The sequence below is a fragment of the Anas acuta genome, chromosome 5 (genome assembly GCF_963932015.1).
Source record: "Anas acuta chromosome 5, bAnaAcu1.1, whole genome shotgun sequence".
NCBI lineage: Eukaryota > Metazoa > Chordata > Aves > Anseriformes > Anatidae > Anas > Anas acuta.
Genome location: NC_088983.1, coordinates 39339389 through 39357968, shown reverse-complemented (window position 1 = coordinate 39357968; position 18580 = coordinate 39339389). Strand labels below are relative to the sequence as shown.

At 34.5% G+C, this 18580-nt stretch overlaps 1 protein-coding gene across 13 annotated transcripts in view; it reads left to right on the top strand.

Moving 5' to 3' along the window:
- RYR3 (ryanodine receptor 3) overlaps window positions 1-18580 on the top strand; it is a 222397-nt gene that overhangs the window by 86280 nt on the left and 117537 nt on the right. For all 13 annotated transcript variants that reach the window (XM_068684285.1, XM_068684283.1, XM_068684279.1 and 10 more), the window contains exons 15-27: window positions 203-298; window positions 1014-1132; window positions 2398-2531; window positions 3420-3661; window positions 5823-6015; window positions 9949-10165; window positions 10369-10473; window positions 12071-12174; window positions 12629-12712; window positions 14471-14630; window positions 15069-15216; window positions 16306-16511; window positions 17397-17571. In XM_068684285.1, coding sequence (XP_068540386.1) covers window positions 203-298; window positions 1014-1132; window positions 2398-2531; window positions 3420-3661; window positions 5823-6015; window positions 9949-10165; window positions 10369-10473; window positions 12071-12174; window positions 12629-12712; window positions 14471-14630; window positions 15069-15216; window positions 16306-16511; window positions 17397-17571 — 1983 coding nt within the window. The remainder of the gene's footprint in view (window positions 1-202; window positions 299-1013; window positions 1133-2397; window positions 2532-3419; window positions 3662-5822; window positions 6016-9948; window positions 10166-10368; window positions 10474-12070; window positions 12175-12628; window positions 12713-14470; window positions 14631-15068; window positions 15217-16305; window positions 16512-17396; window positions 17572-18580) is intronic.

Genomic DNA, 18580 nt, shown 5'->3' with positions numbered 1-18580 from the left:
GCTGCATGCTCTTAAGAAACTGTTAGTTTCTGATAGTCAAATTAATGAAAATCTTGATTCTTTGTTACCATAACACACATGTATTTAGTATTTGTTTATTTTTGTGACATTATTTTTAAAGTGTTAAATTACACATGATCAACATTAGTGATTAAAAAAAACACTATTATTATAAAATTATAACTTCTGGATTTCTTTTCAGCTGCCCTCATTCGTGGCAACAGAAACAATTGTACTCAATTTTCCAGTAACCTTGATTGGCTAATAAGTAAATTGGACAGATTAGAATCTTCCTCAGGTGAGACTTTTATCCGTGCAAATTAACTCTCGATACACTGCATACAGATGTTGTGCATGATATTTGTCAGAGCAGTTTTGCTTGAAAACAGCATGCATTAGAAAATAAACTGTATCTGGATTTTATTTTTTTTAATTATTAGTAAGCAAAGTGTTATATTTAAACAAGCAGTTTTGTGATTTGTTTTGTTTTCTTTTCTCCATTTATATGGTATGTGCAATACCATGTCCAATCAATGTTGAATTTGACTTCAGTAAATTGATGAATTTTCAGAAAGTATGAAGACTATTGTCTCATTGCTGTTAAGTAACACCACAGTTGTTTGTGGGCACAAGTGCAAGTAACAGAATTGTTTAAAGATTTTTTTTCTATTGCAGTGTTCAACAAAATATCAAAATACTACACAATGCTCTCTACTAGAACCTTTATCTGCCTTATTGAAAGGAAGGAGTTTAAATTGCATTTTTCTTAAATGCTTTTTAAATTATGGCTATTTTCAAAATCAATCAGAAAGTAACAGCTACATAAAGCATTGATGTCTAATGTAGCTCACATCATAGGCATATCAATACTCTTTGAAAGTGTTTTCATTCTCTTTTTAGACTGGAGAAGAAACAGTGTCTCTTAAGATATCCTGTTATTTACTGAACTTTTGGATTATGTTCAGCTGTGCAGATGATTTAATGGCAAAATTTTTACTGTGGTCTTCATACAGGTATTTTGGAAGTGTTGCACTGCATCTTGATTGAAAGCCCAGAAGCTTTAAATATAATAGCTGAGGAGCATATAAAATCTATTATTTCATTGTTGGATAAACATGGGCGCAATTACAAGGTATGTTTGGAAAAACTGATGATGTATTGATAAGCTTACAGTGATTGATAAGGAACAACAACAACAAAAAGGGAAATGTGTACATGGAATTACATGATACTATTTTATTTAAAGGAATAAAATAACCTGGAAGTATGTTTGCAAAATTGCTTTGTTGAGATTTTTCTTTTTTTTTTTTTTAAAAGAGTAACATTCAATTGCTTTTCTGTTTCAAATATAGTAAATATACATGAAAAGCTAATAAATATGGATAAACAGTCAAAAAAAGTTGTACCTTTAATTTTGTATTAGCTGAGAAAATGAAGTTCGCTCATGTCTGTAAGTGCCTGGATAGAGTAGCTTGCTGCTTTGTTCTTCAGAACCAGCCAGAGGACAGGAATGGCTAACATGAATGTTTTTTTTCTGCTGCTATTTGTGTTGGGCAACAGTTTCCACAGTGGTAATCAGCAGTGTGAAGATGATGCTGTATCTTGGAGTTAATTTATTACAGTTAACATCATTCAGGCTATTTGCTCAGTGACTGTGTCAGATCTCAAATGCATCTTTAAGCTTTTCTGTTTTTCTTGCAAAGGTGAGAAGTTGTGTTCCTTGGCAACACTATGTTACTGTGTTCTCCTTTCCAAAACTTTTTGCTCAAAACTCTATCCTAACCAGCAATTTGTTGGACAGTTATTCAATCTTTTACTTTCAAGACTGTGACCAAAAAAAAAAGAGAGCTGAAGCTGTAGAATTAGATCTTTCTGAAACTCTGCTTTGCTTTATATTGAATTCTTTTAAATGCTTCTAATTTAAAATATAAATGGATTTTCAATAGCTTATTGAAAGCATACTTTTGGAACAGGTTCCTAAGTAGTCTGAGAATTGCTGCTTAGAGTTGTCCACTACTTTCTTTTAGCCACAGGAAATTTCTCAAATAATTATTAGTAAAAAAACATATTGTGAAGAGTTGATAAGCAGTTGTAATAGCCTTGCTATTTTATAATAGAAATGAGAATATGAAATCTCAAAGGAAATTTATTTGCATTTTGCAAACCATCTATTCTGAATGTGTGTTCCACAAATGTTTGGTATCCACCATCAGTAATATAGACTATACTCAGTCCATATATAAAAAGAGTATTTACAAAAAGTAATGATGGTGACTATTATATTCCTTCCTTTAGGTCTATTCTGAATGTAGATTAATGTAGTTGTTAGTTAACAACTGAACTACAGTGTATATAATAAAAGCCTTTACCCAACTTTCTTCTGATTTCTTGTTTCAGGTTCTCGATGTGCTTTGCTCTCTCTGTGTCTGTAATGGAGTTGCGGTTCGTGCCAATCAAAATTTGATCTGTGACAATCTATTGCCTAGAAGAGACTTACTCTTGCAAACACGTTTGATTAATGATGTGACAAGGTATTGCGACATGTTTATTGTTAGAAAAAAATGAACTTAAATGTCTTCTATAATTGTCAAAAATAATGTAACCTAAGACATGTTCATCATTTCTCAGTATTGAGACACATATTATAGGACTTTTTTATGTATAACTTCCTAAAAATCCATTTTTACTGCAAATATGGCAATTACTCTGGAAACTGTTATCAAGTAGGAATTGTTAATAATAGTAAGATCTGTATTGACATTACTTGGAAAGGTGAAAGTTGCTTACTTCTCATTCAATACAGAGTATGGTGTTGTCTACTAATTATTATGGAGCATGTAAACATTGTGTGAGATATTTTATGATTTAAAAGGCATTTGATTTCCTAGCAGCCTAACTCCTTTTTTTTTTTTTTATAATCTTGTTATTCGTCTTTTAACTATAAAATTTTCAAAGCATGAAACCATATGCCTTTGAAGATAATTCTGCAGCAGCTATATGAAGTCACAAAATGAGTCCCTATCTCAAATAAAATACTGTAAGCAAAATGTGGACATCTACACTTACAGAATCATTAAGGTTGGAAAAGCCCTCCAAGATCATCTGGTCCACCAGTTACACCCACTAAATTATGTCCCTAAGCACCACATTCAATCCTTCCTTAAATACCCCCATGGTACGGTGACTCCATCACCTCCCTGGGCAACCCGTTCCAATGTCTGACTGCTCTTTCTGAGAACAAAAGTCTCCTGATTTCCAACCTGAACCTCCCGTGGTGCAACTTGAGGCCGTTCCCTCTAGTCCTATTGCTGGTATCACTTGTATTATATTTGCAAAGTGAATTTGACTATTTTACAGCAATATAACCCATATGCCACATTTTATGTTTTACACTAACTGGATTATATTTTCTTTTTTAGCATAAGGCCGAACATATTTCTGGGTGTTGCTGAGGGCTCTGCACAATACAAGAAGTGGTACTTTGAATTAATAATTGATCAGGTTGATCCATTCTTGACGGCAGAACCCACCCATTTACGAGTTGGATGGGCCTCTACTTCAGGTTATGCTCCCTATCCTGGAGGAGGAGAAGGATGGGGGGGCAATGGTGTTGGGGATGACCTATACTCGTACGGTTTTGATGGCCTCCATCTGTGGTCTGGTAAGTACTTTGTTCAGTTCCACTTCTATTCAGGGATTCTTGCATTCAGGGATTGCCAACCTCTGCTTTCAGTTCCAGTAGGTATATATATGCATCTGTTGCATATACCATGTATTGATTTATAGAGAACTGTATTCAGAACTTCAGGATACCATGAAGTTTTAGGTCATACTGCTTGTCTGAGATTTTAGTCAATATTGAACTATGCCAACTGGACTGTTTAGCGGATAGTTAGTTTTTGTCTTCATGATTTTGATCAGAAAGTGGTATTTTCTAGATTGAGATCAATACTGACTTTAATGTATCTGTTAAAAATCAATGGATACACTGATCTTAGGCAAATTCATTGTATGTGGATCTACATGTAGCAGTATTCTTTCACTTTGCATCTACAATTGATGTTAAATGAAATTATTATTATTGATATTAATAAGATGAATTTGGAGTTTGGTAAATTATTTCATAGAAGATAATTCTGTCAATTAGAACTAAGAATTACTGCAAAGTGTTACCAACTTCTGTTGTTTTTAGAAGATAAATTTTAGTGGTACATCAAACTGAAAACCTGTAGTTGTTAGGCTGTTTGAAAAAAATAGTGTTCATCAAACACGTTATCTAAAATAGACTTAGCAGAAAAAATACAGTCTTTATAAATTCTTTTTAATATGTGTAATAATATAAGAGACTCAATTCGTATTGCAGTGAAGCAATTAAACTTGCCATTTATAAGGAAGAGTGGTAATGGATAGCAGCAAATGCATATTTTGTGGTCACCTAAGGATCAGTGACATTAAACTTGTGGTCTCATTAGCTGTTCTTTGTTCAAGCAGATTAACAATGTTAGTGGGGTGAGTTAACAAAATGGACATGACTGCACATTCAGTTGGCTAGATCTGAGTAAGAGCTATAGAAGAGCAAAAAGCGTGACAGGAAGGCTCATCTGAGCTGTTGCAGTTCAACTAATTTTTGTAATAATGCATGTGTTAGAAAAGCCGCTGAAGAAAAAGTAGAAAATAGGAGAATGAACTTTTTAGGGTGTTTTAGAGAGGGATTAGTTAGGGCCCTTTGGGGTGCAGAGTTAGCTGGAAAGCAGGCTTTGGAGGTATGAGAAAGGCTGACCTTTTTTTTCTGGTCTGCCTCCCCTAAAACTTTATCCAAAAGGGAACCGCAGTATACTTTTTGTAAGCAAATAGGTATGGTACAGCAGAGTACCTGTTGACCATGTTAATGTATGTTGCTGTAGAAAAAAAACAGGAAAGTGCAAGTGGCTAATTCTAAGAATCAAATAGCAACACAGGAAATGCTGATAGTTGTCATTATTGCTTTCTTATAGTTCCTAAAATACTCTCTAAATAAGTATTATTTCAGTAAAGAAATATTGCATAAGGCTATAAAATACAAAATTATTTAAGTACTAAATGACATCACCTACTATCTTTGAAATGAAAGCAATGAAAGGAGGAAGAAAAGCAGTAAGAAGTGAAACAGTTGCTAGAATTTCTCTAAGATTGTACATACTTATTCTACTTACATAATTCTGTAAAATGGTGGAAGTGATCTGGCAATTACGATTTGTACCTAAGATATGTAACAATCTTAATTGATGAAGGTCTTTCATACAGAAAGCTTTGTATAGAATGTAGATCAAACTGGAGAGTATGTGGGAGGGCTTAGAGATCTGATGAGTTCTGGGCTTGTTGTTATTGGTAGAAGCCTCATGCCTTTCTGATTCATCCATAAATGGAATTTGCTCTATTAGATATGTAAATATTTTATTTCACAAGTAGTAATAATAATAATAAAAAGGTATATAAGTGTTAGGCAGTGGTCTTTATTTGCTGTGCCTCAGTGCTTTTACATAAGGCTACGGTGTGAACTCACATGATTTCAGCTGAGCATGTTCGTGTCTTGTGAACAATGTCAGAGGTCTTGAGTGAGTTGCTCAGTTTGTGCACTGTTCTGTCACATATCAGTTTGAGCAATATTAACTCATTGTCTGTTTTTAAAATCAGATCCATTCATAAAGCAGATGAGGACAAGATCATGTTTCTGTGACTGAGAGCAAAACCTTGATGGCATTTTTGCGGAAATGTATTTATTACTTCATTGTTAAATGTGTGAGAGTCTTTAAATTCTCATTATTTGAATCTTTTCCTCCTAGGTCGAGTACCCAGGGCTGTAGCATCTGTCAATCAACATTTGTTGTCATCTGATGATGTGGTTAGCTGCTGCTTGGATTTAGGCGTACCCAGCATTTCATTCCGCATTAATGGGCAGCCTGTACAAGGAATGTTTGAGAACTTCTGTACTGAAGGGTTTTTCTTCCCTGTTGTAAGCTTATCAGCAGGTGTAAAGTAAGTGCTACTTAATTGTTCTTTTCTTAGCTGTCTTGTCACACAAAATGTCATTTGATTTTATATATGATTTATTGTGTCTTGTTGTTTCAGGTCTGCCCAAATATCAGATGGGAGGGAGGGAGGCAAGAAAGTATTGATTTTTCAGGGATAATTTCACTTCAGGCTAAAATGTGAGCCTATTAGCAACACGGCCAAGTCACGGTGTCTGAAAATCATTATTATATGGGTATTGGGTGACCTAGGGGAAATTAATTTTGTCTCATTCCAATTATCAGTGGAAAAAAAGGCACATTAGAAACACAGCACTTTATTTGACACTAATCAAAATTCTTACACAGCATTCTCAGCAGGAGGATAAGAGAAAAATACACTAAATCATCAGGAAAAATGATACCATATTCACAGTAGTGAAGTCAAAATGCTGATGAGGAGCATTTTTGGAAACTTATTACTGACATTGCCCATTCCTTACCTGTTTTATAGCTAAAATAATGAAATACAAACTTAATTCTGTCAGGTTTCTATTGTTTTCTTACCTTTAATTCATTCAGAAAATCTGCAAGTGTCAGTCTACTTAAGTGACCAAAATATATTTGTTGACATTATAGAGCCAATGCAACAACAAAAGACTAGCCCTTGCACTGTTCGATATAACATGACTGACTTCTATTCAGTTCATCTACAACATCTTTATTGCTTATACTGGCAGGCAACAACTGTAGGAAGGAAAGATGTAGAGATAATTAAGGAGAATTTTTCAGTAAGAAAGGTTGAGATTTTTCTGTCTTTTGTAGGCTCAGCATGATTTCTGCATAAAATATGTATAACCTATAAAAAATTTTCACCATGAAAAAATGTTGATGGTCTAGATACCAATAGCTGCCAGAAATGGCCAAACTTAGAAGAAATAATAAGGATAGGAATATGAGATTCTGGTGATTGAGTGAAAGTAAAAAAGGGCTGGCTTACTTTTATATATAGGAGAGCTTCCTCTATACATGGTAACTTTTGAGAAATGAGGGTTCAGCGTACCCAGAGAAGACAGTATATGGTTTCATAAGTCAAAGAAAAAACAAGTCACAAATGTTTCATACATTTGGCCATTAGAAAAAAAAAATATCTTTGTTTCTCAGAGATGAAGTGAATCTGAAAACTGGCTGTGGTCTTTTCTTTCTGTGATTAACACGTGAATATTTTGACCATCTCATGCTTATGCTCCCAAGATGACATTATAAACAGAGACCAAACAGACTGAAGAAGGTAATAGATAAGTTTTCATTTGTTCTCTGGGAGTGACCCTAATATGTAGTTGCATTAGTACAAAGGCTTCTGAAAACATTCATTACCTTTTCCCTGTAAGAAAACCACCTAAATCAATACGATTAGCTTTCTTCATTCTTATTAACATTGTTTGCTTATTTTGTGAGAACACTCTCCCTTGTAGTTAATTGTAGCTGATGGAGGTAGTAGGTTATATGTTGTCTTCTGTCTGTTAATATCAGAGAAATGTTATTAGTACAGAGTGCAACAGATTGTTCTGCACTGGGTGGAAACACTTGTGTTTCTGCTTCTCATGTGGCATTCCTGTTTTTCCTGTTTTCTTTGACTTTTCTCAGTCTCTGATTCTGAGTCTTTTTGATCATTCCAGCATCAGTTTTTCCCCTCTTAACCCTTTTCAGCACCTGCTTGTTCAGACTGTCTTTCATTCTTTTTACCATAGGCATTTTCTCCATATCTGTCCTTTTTTCTCCCTACAACAATGGTGCTATCAGCTATGCTTGTAGTACTACAATATAGCTATTCAGATAATAGAGGAATTTATACAGCATATTTTTACTGAGAATTTTTTCTTTTCTTCTATAAAGATTTATTTATCCCATTAAAAATAACAAAAAAAAAAGTGTAAAAGCAGAGACAGAGAAATGAAATGAGACTAAATTTAAATCAACTGTCTAACACATTATTAAAGCTGGATGTCTTTAGATGAATAGTTGGATAGTCTGTATGTGTTGAGATGAAAAGTCAGCATCTTTGAGTGCCTGGTGCTTTTTGTAATTAAGTACGAGGTACATTGAATGCTGTTATCTTGCAGTCTTGTTTTTCACAGGTGCAATAAGCAAAAGACTATTTACCTTAATGTTGTCTGTCTTTCAGGCTAGCAAAAGTAAATACAGTTGCTATCAAGTTGCTGAAATAGCAGGTGTAGGTATCAAGAGTGCTTTTGGACCATAGAAGTATTTATGGTCCAATTCCAAAACAAAGCAAAAAGAGTAGTAATTGACCTAAATCAATATGTTTACCAATTTCTAACTGTCTTTTAGGAGTTATATTGCTTCATATTTGATTTTCAGGAGGGTTCGTCTCAAGCTTAAAGTCTGGCAAATGTAAAATATGTTTTTCCAAATGAAAAAGAAATATTAACATCTATTTTGAAATGAGACAAAAAGCCACAGCTTCCTTCAGTAATCAGGTTATCAAAAGAGTCTGCAGAATTAGGACTCCATAGCTTGTGTGGAGGCTTAGGGAAATGCAGTGAAGAGCAAGGAGAAAACAGGTTTTGGCAGGAATGATACCATCATAAAGACCCTATGAGATTGAATAGTTTGCTAAAACAACGAAAAATTGACCAAGTTGGCAGGAAGCAAGGAGCTATTTACTGGAATGTAGTCATCAAAGGATGCGTGAAAGTCTTTTCCTTTCAATTCTTTCTTTGGCTTTTGCCTACTTAGAAAGTTAAAATTCTAGGTCTCAAAATGAAATTAACCTCCTTTAAAAAAAAAAAAAAAAGAAAAGTTTTTTAATCTGTTTGGAGAGTTGCTATAAAGAGAGCTTTAAGCTCAAAGTTGTCTCCTCAGATATTTAGCTACCTTGGGAACACTCAAATAATTAAAGCAAGGTATTTATAACATTAAATTAGAAAGTATAAGCTTAGTAGGAGTAATCAATAATAATACATTTCTTGTGAACACTGAACCATTTCAGTTATCTGTGACTTGTACGTATGTATGAGTTTGAGAAAGCTTGTGTCATGCTATTTCTCCTCTCTTTAAATATGTTACTGAAGTCTTTTACTGTCAGTGAAATCTGTTGGTCTGACAGTTCTAGTATTTCTAAAAGTGCAAGTAAAAAATGGTATAAGCTTCTTCTGGTCACACCATCATGAGAAATGTGTGGATTGTTTCCTGGAGATAATAATCAGTGATTTTTTTGTTGTTTACCTCCAATGTTGGCCTATATAAGGATCCAAATATAAAGTCAGATAGTGTTTATTTTTCCTGATATATTCTTATGTTTATATGAAAAGTATATATCTGAGGAGAAAGAAAACTTTAGGGGTTTAGCAGGGATCCAAGCTATTTGTTTGAAACTCATTCCCAGTTGTAGCATTTGCTGTAATTTTGTTTGCTTGATTTCTGTATTATGACTACAGGGCCTTTTGTTTCACCATATCCTATTTTTAGTGGATTCTTATCCATATATATATCCATATCCAGCTGCCTGCATGAGTCCACTGAGAAGTTACATGAAAAACTTAGCGGTGTATAAATAGTCCCTGTGGTAGTTTTATGGCACCAGTCCAAATTAAGTTAGATTTTCCCAATCATTTAAATATATTAGAACTTTCACTAAACTTACAGCCATTTGATTTTAAATAAGAAATATATTTTTTTCAAAATACACCACAGCACTGATAATTATTTTTGCTTTGGCTAAAAACAGATGCCCAAAAATAGTTGGTAGATGATGATGTAATTAATGGCATCTGCTCATAGAAATGCCTGGTAATTTTTTGGTGTTTTTCAAAGCATGAAATAAACCACCATTTTTATACTTGGTTTTCAAGAAAATGTTTATGGCTCTAAATGATGTATTTATAATGTTAGTATATGCTGAGTATTTAAGAGTATTTCTTCATTGTAAATTGCACAGAGCTCGTTTCTTATTGGGTGGACGTCACGGAGAGTTTAAATTTCTACCTCCTGCTGGCTATGCTCCCTGCTATGAAGCCTTGCTTCCAAAAGAGAAGATGAAACTGGAACCAGTGAAAGAATACAAGAGAGATTCTGATGGAGTGAGGGATTTGCTGGGTACAACACAATTCCTCTCCCAAGCTTCCTTTATCCCTTGTCCTATAGACACCAGTCAGGTATGTTAAGTGTGCCATTATGGGATAGGAAAATATGACTCAACAAATGTAAATTAGCAATATAAAAACTAAGGTAGCTTGCCACCTTTCTTTTAGCAACTCATCATTTGTGTGTTTTTGACTAAACTAGATCATCTTGGATCTACAGGGTTTGGTCACTGAAACCTTTTCTTATGTGTGGAATTGCTATGTTCTTTTCTTAGATTGCTCTTCCTTTTCATCTTGAAAAGATCAGGGACAAACTAGCTGAAAATATCCATGAACTGTGGGGAATGAATAAAATAGAACTGGGCTGGACATATGGCAAGGTATGTTTTGAATGTCATATCCTGTCATATTAGGTTAAATGTGCTACCAGAATGTAGCACATTTGTGCTAGCAGCAACATGTGCTACCAGACAGAAACATGCTATCAGACTGGGAATTTTAGCAGAGTGTTTAGAGGAGGTTTGTAAGCATGTACACAGAAAATAAATTAATAATAGGAGATGATCATGTTAACTAGTAGGAGACAGTAACTAATAATTAGGAGACAATTTTGCACCATAAAGTTTAGAAACCAAATGAGATTTAATAAGAGCAAGTGTAGAGTCCTGCACCTGGGAAGGAACAACGCAAAGTACAGGCTGGGGGATGACCTGCTGGAGAGGAGCTCTGAGGAGAGGGACCTGGGGGTCCTGGTGGATGACAGGTTGACCATGAGCCAGCACTGTGCCCTTGTGGCCAAGAGGGCTAATGGGATCCTGGCATGCATTAAAAGGAGCATGGCCAGCAGGTGAAGGGAGGTGATCCTCCCCCTCTACTCTGCCTTGGTCAGGCCTCACCTGGAATACTGTGTCCAGTTCTGGGCTCCCTGGTACAAGAAAGACAGGGATCTCCTGGAAAGAGTCCAGCAGAGGGCCACAAAGATGATACGGGGCCTGGAGCATCTTCCCTATGAGGAAAGGCTGAGAGACCTGGATCTGCTCAGCCTGGAGAAGAGAAGACTGAGAGGGGATCTCCTCAATGTATATAAATATCTGAGGGGTGGGGGACAGAAGGATGTAGCCAACCTCTTCTAAGTGGTTTGTGGGGATAGGACAAGGGGCAATGGCTGCAAGTTAGAGCACAGGAAGTTGTGCACTGACATGCAAAAGAATTTCTTCATAGTGAGGGTGACAGAGCATTGGAACGGGCTGCCTAGGGAGGCTGTGGAGTCTCCTTCTCTGAAGATATTCAAGGCCTGTCTGGACACCTACCTGGGCAGCCTGCTCTGAGGAACCTGCTTTGGCAGGGGGGTTGGACCCAATGATCTTTCGAGATCTCTTCCAACCCCTACAGTTCTGTGATTCTGTGATTGTGTGAAGGCACATATTCTAACACTGTAGCTATTACGAATCGTGTGAATAAATACATTCATTGGAAACATCCTATTTAAACCAAGATGGAATTCTACTGAAAATCATAACCAATAGCGAGTAACTCCACATCTAATTTTTTGGTTACTCTAACATTGGGATCAAAGAGATACCAAGCAGTATGTCCCATATGGAAATTCACTTCTATTGGTAACAGAAGTAGGGTTTTTGAGGACTTTCTCCATATATTGCTCAGGTTTTCAGTAGAAATCTTCATTGAGTTTGCAGGCTTGCTTTCATGTGATTCATGTATTTATGCAGAATCCATGAAATAGCTATATTTTTTCTATTTTTTGTTGGTTATGGGAGAGTACTTATAGTGTACATTTTAAATGAATAATAAGAATGTTCATTTATATAATCATGCGTAACTGTCATTGAGTAAAGATAAATTGTATTGTTTTATTTATTTCAAAGAATTAATTGATTCTTTACTCAGTTTATAATTGTCAGATCCTGACTTGATTCTGATATCAGGAAAATGCTCTTTTCTGTTGCTTCGTTACAGATACGGGATGATAATAAAAGGCATCACCCTTGTCTTGTAGAATTCTCAAAATTACCCGAGACAGAGAAGAATTATAATCTGCAAATGTCAACTGAAACTCTCAAGTGAGCTTTGAATTAAAAGTTTGTTTATTTTTTATTCAAGCATATTATATTATTATAAGATACGAAAACATGCTACCTCATTAGGATATCTCAATCAGAGTGTGTTCTGTTGATTTTGCTAGAAGTTCCAGGAACGCATTCAGAAAGATTTAGAAACACCTATCTCTACAGACATACAAAGAAGAAAACAACACCAAACCCTTTTGGCTTTAATCAAAATGGCATGATTTCAATGCACAGATTTGTACTTGTTTACATGTTGTAGTTTTATTTTTTTATTTTATTTTTGGGGAAACTTAAAGTATTTGGGTTTTGATATTCCATCATTTTGAATGACTTTACTGCTTTTTAAATATCAGTAGTTCTGTGTATTTATACTAAAAACAAAGATAAAGAAAACTGGGTGAGCCCTACAGTATTGTGCTTTAATACTGTCATTTTTCTGTATTGGTAGAACCCTTTTGGCCCTTGGGTGTCACATTGTTCATGCTAATCCAGCAGCAGAGGAAGATCTTAAAAAAGTCAAGCTTCCTAAAAAGTATGTACCTTATGCTAGCTATCATTATATCAGTTGCAACACCAGTGTATTAAGTAAAGAAAAATATTGTAATGTTGTTTTGTTTTTTTTTTTAAACAAACAAACAAACAAACACAACTTTATAGGAGCCTTGAGTGCTTGGTTGATCTACTGCCTGTCTGCCTGTGATGGTGGTTGACTCTGAATACTGCTGCTTTACATCACCTGTTGGAGTGATTCAGAGAGACACAAATAGCTACATAGACATAAAATTGCATGTGGTGTAAATGTGATGAGGTCTTAGAATAAGTATTCCAAAGTTGAAAGCAACATTTCAGTGCTTTTCTGTCACAGAGCAAAGCAGAGTATGCATAATGTATGAATAGTAAATTGATCTTGAAATAGCCTTTCTCCATAACTTCCGGTTTCATTTTACACCTCTCCTTTATTCCCCTCCAAGAAAAAGTTTGGTCAACGTATGCATTTCCAGAGATGTTATTAATACATCTCTTTAAAGATTTTCTTCAGTCTGTACAACTTGGAAAACAAATACAAGAGGAAAATAATAATAATAATAATAACAATAATAATAATAAACAGAAAATGAGAGTTGTAGAATGTTGCATGTTGCTTGGAAATGTACGTGTGTAGATTATTGCACAAAATCTATTATTTTTTAATTCAGTTTTTACTTGCTAGCTAAACTATGACAGTCAGGGAGCTGAAATAGGTGTGTGATCTATAATAAGTAATCAGTAGTAATTACAGTAATCAGTAGTAATCACCCCAAGTGTGGTGAAAAGGAATTGAGCATTATGTCTACATTTTAGCCTTTTCTGTGGGGATTCTGCAGTCCTCCTGGGACAAGCTAAAGTTCTGTTCTTCAAGAAAACTTGAAGACAGGAACGGTGATTTGGATACTTGCCATTTTACATTCATTTATAATCCCATAAACTGTCTTCCCCGAACACCTTCATCCATGAGAAATTCAGTTAGGTTTTTAAACAAAGTAGTAAAATAAAGAGCTTTATGATATGGAAGATGGTAATCTGGATTCATTAGATGCCTTTAAAAAGGGGGAAAAGAACCTTTCCTGAGGTTCATACTGCAAGCAGTCAAACATAATACCATTTTCGTACTGTTGTCTTCAATAACAGAACAAAAAAGATCTTAACATCATTATCTGAGTGTTGTTAAGAAATGGAAGTTACGTGGTTTGAGCAGAGTGGTCTATTTGAAGAGGAGCATTAATACCTACTGCTAAAAAACTGCTAGACCTACTGCTCAATAGAAATGTGGGAAGAACAAGTTACAATATGTTTTGTTCTGTTGAAAAAATGGTAATGCAATCTTTACACACTTGCATCAGAAACAGTACTTAATAATGCAAAAGGTTTATACATAAAAATAATTTCATGAGAGGTTATCACACAGACAACTTTTTTCACAGGTTTTCACAGCAACATTTTTGAGTTCCGACATACAGAGCTAGGTCACAGTTAATTAGTTTGTGTGCAAATAAACCCAATGAAGGTAGAAAATGAGAAACTCTGCTACAGTACAGAGTGTATATACATAAAATGTATATACATAAAAATTTTATGTGTATACATAAAACATCCTAATTAATGACCAAATGCAATTTAGAACTTTTGGAAAGGAAAGAGAGAGCAGGAAAAGTGGAGGGAGAAAGTGAACCTTATGCTATGAATGCCCAATAGAATTTAAATACTATCAGTGAGCTATCTTACCTCTCTGTTTTCCATTGTTGACTTACAGTTACATGATGTCAAATGGATATAAACCTGCCCCTCTTGATCTTTCTGAAGTGAAATTGTTACCTTCTCAAGAATTCCTAGTTGACAAACTAGCAGAAAATGCACATAATGTCTGGGCAAAAGACAGAATAAAGCAAGGATGGACCTATGGCATTCAGCAGGTATGGACATTTTAGGCACATTTAGAGTAAGCAAAGGATATGACATTTTGTATTTTAGAATATCAATTGGGAGTGTTAAATAAGAGGGTAAATATTGAATGTATTGGGAAATCAGGAAAAAGTGGAAGGAGCAGGGAAAAAAGCTTTGCTTATGCAGGTCTGAGTACATTATCAGGCCTGCATGGCTGCAACTGCAGGATATCAGAGTATATATTTGCATTCTTCTCTTTCATTCTTGTCTTTAGTTTTTTAACGTCCTTAACAATTGGGCTTAATATTCTTTTGACCTAGAACTGTTCATTCACAGAACTGTTCTTCATCAATAGTTTTTTCTTGTAATCCTAACATTATTTTAGAATACAATCTGTCTCATTATATGCATTCTTTGTCATGTTTAAAAGCAATTTTCTTTTTGTTCTTTTTTATAACTCCTTTTAGGATCTAAAGAACAAACGTAATCCTCGGCTAGTGCCATATGCATTATTAGATGAACGTACTAAAAAATCGAACAGAGATAGCCTCCGTGAAGCTGTTAGAACATTTGCAGGCTATGGTTATAGTGTTGAGCCACCTGATCAAGAAATAGGTATGTACATTCAGTAAGAATCATGGCCTTTTTTTTCCCCTCAGTGCTAGGAAAAAAAAAAAAAGACACTGGAATAGATAGGCAAAACATATAAGGGATGAATTAATACTATATATTTCTGCTGTGGACTTGAATGAAAGGTGCAAATATACTTTTTTAATGTCTTGTATGTTACATATGTTTTTTAAAAGATTGTTTTTAGCTGATGGTACAATAATTATAGTTTCTGTGATTTTCAGATTGGAGAAAATCTGTAGTGTGTAGACATACTAATTTTCATTTGGAAATTGCTGTTTAAAATGTTCTGAAATTGTGATCAGAGACAGTTCATTATTTCCTGCTTCATTTTGCATGAAAAGCTTGAAATACATGTATGCTTATCTAAAATTAAGATAGTATTGGAAAAATAATCAGATACCTCACGTTACAGTTCCTGTTTTTAGACACTGCAGCTGTAATGTTTCAAGAGTAATTCATTAATAGTTCTAATATAATAAAGGTAAAGCTACTTTGCCTTTAAAAAGATTTTTAAAATCCAAATTCCTAAGTATATAAGCTACATACATTGCTTATCTTACCAATATTACTAGTAAAATAGATAATGTGCAGCTTTAGTTAAAGTTTCATTGGATTTTAGCATTGGATTGTGTTGTGTGTAGTAATCTTACACTTCTGATGTCTTCTCCAGTCAAGTATATGTTTGTGGCTCTGCATAGAGTGATAGTCACTGAAATATTTTGATTATAAATATTTGATAGTCACTCATTCTGTATAGGATCATGGAATCATTTAGGTTGGAAAAGGACCTCAGAGATCATCTGGTCCAACCTTTACCCTAGAACTGCCAAGTCCAACATTAAACCATGTCACTAAGCACTACATCTACACGTATGCTGCATCTGTATGCTGATTATTTTTCCTCCTTTTCTAACATTTACTATGAAGGCTCTTCAACTTACAAGGGTAGATAATGTCTGTTTTCTGAGACAGAAAACAGTTGGTACAGATGAAAAACTAAACTGTGGCATTTATAGTTTCATCTAATTACGAAATACGGTGATTTTTTTTTCTACTTATTCATTTTTGCAGCTGATCAAACAACGGAAAAAGTCAGCATTGACAAGATACGTTTTTTCAGAGTCGAACAGTCTTATGCAGTGAAGTCTGGAAAGTGGTACTTTGAATTTGAAGCTGTGACAGGTGGAGACATGCGTGTTGGCTGGGCCAGGCCAGGCTGTAGACCTGATATAGAACTGGGAGCTGATGACCAAGCATTTGTTTTTGAAGGAAGCAAAGTCAGTGCATTCTTACCTTTGTATTATTTTTTACCTATGAATAGGCTAGGCAGAAGATGACAGTATATGTTTCCTCTGTATACTCCAGTTCAACTATGGAAATATTTTGCATTCATATAAAGATATCTCTGGACTCTGTTTCTTGCTGAATTATATCTGCATTTTGGTTCTGGTCATTGTAATTATGCTAACAAAGGTGCGTTGTTTTATATCTATCTTCCTAGGATATACCACCTTAGTAAGGAAGTCTATTGTAAGAGTAAAGAAACTTCACCATTCACTTTTTTTTTTATTATTATTTTGAAGTGATAATTCACAAAAATAAAACAAAGTTTTTTCAACAACTGGACAACAAAACACAACTTCCACAGATGTGTTTTCCCTTTCTGTCTTTTTTGCTTTTTGCACATTGTTTATTAAAGGACCAGAAGGATGATAATGACACTGCATGTAAGAAGTGGAGTCCAGTAAGCATTGATTATTATCCAGGTTCTAAATTATTATTTTCATATTACTGAAGTTAGGGTGTCTTTGGTTCACTATATGAAATAACTAATATACTAACTTAATTACGTGAAAGTTAGTACTGCTTGTGAATTAGTTTGAGATCCTGGAAAGTAAAAGAGTAAGAAAAACAAAAATTAAGGGTAGAATTTTGCCCTTGTTTAATTGTTTCATTGTTTGCTCTAAATGAATTATAAAGCTTTATTCACTTAGAATGTTACACTCGATAATTTTAGCTGTCTATAAAATAATTCTCTTCTTGACTGACTAGTACCTTTTTTTCAGATTTCTCTTTCCTGAAAATGCATGTGTTATTTTTGAATTTTAGCATGGTGTTTATCTACTTGTTTGTTTGCTTGTTTATTTGTTTGTTTTATTTAGGGCCAACGTTGGCATCAAGGCAGTGGATTCTTTGGACGAAGTTGGCAACCAGGAGATGTGGTTGGTTGCATGATAAACTTGGATGACAAATCCATTATCTTTACTTTGAATGGAGAATTGCTTATAACCAGTAAAGGTTCAGAACTTGCATTTGCTGACTTTGGAATAGAAAGTGGTAATTTTCTTTTTATATTTGCATGGTTATGAGGAAAGAGAAAAAAAAAAAAAGCAGAAAAACTAGTCTGTCAATAACGGCTTAGCAAGCTGCAAAATAAGATTTATTATATACATTGTTTTGTTTTTTCCAGTTAATTCTTAAACTTCCTTGTACTCATGGTTTTGAGCTCCTTATGCCCTAATGCCACAGAATATCACCCCACCAATTTTGTACTTGGAGCAGTGGTGAAATTTACCATGATGTTATAATGTTTTCAAATTATTCAGGTGAAAAGCTTAAATGTAATCTGTATCTCATTTTCTCAATATCAAGAGTTGCTAGCTACTAGACATAAACTTTCTTCTAAAAATTTTCTGAAAGCAGAAATTTGTACAGAATGCTGAAGTCCAAAGGATCTGCTAAAACTATGGTAATTATGGTGTTTTTCAACCAAGCTTTATGAAAACATAGTATTAAACAATCCCATTCACCAGGCAGAATTGCCACCTGAAATCAGCATAGCAAATACCAGAATAATAGTTAAAGTGTGCCTGACAGCATTTTTTAGACAGCTGTCAACTTCAGCATTACAAATAGGTTTTTGGTTGTCTTTGGGAATTACTCACTATAGGTTTCATTGTGTTATTTATGAGCTCCTCCCTCACTGACTATCTAACATATAACCAAAAGTCTTTTCATTGCTGTTCCTGTCACTTTATAACAATCTCTCATTTGGAGAAGCAGAAAAAATGTTATTTTATTGTTAATCAAGAGTACTAAACAAATTCCATTTAGCAATACTTAATGCTATGATATCCACAGACTTTTCTTTCCTCTTTTTAAAAACATTCTAAATAGTATTGACATATGCAAAGATTTTTTTAAGCTGCTGCTTCAAATTCTGCTTTAGTTTATAGTCTGTGGAAATTTCATTGGGAAATTTTAAGGATCCTGTTGCACTTATTGCTGCTACACAAACCTAACAAGTTTTGATTCTCAGTTGCTCCAGCTTACAGTCTGTTCCTGT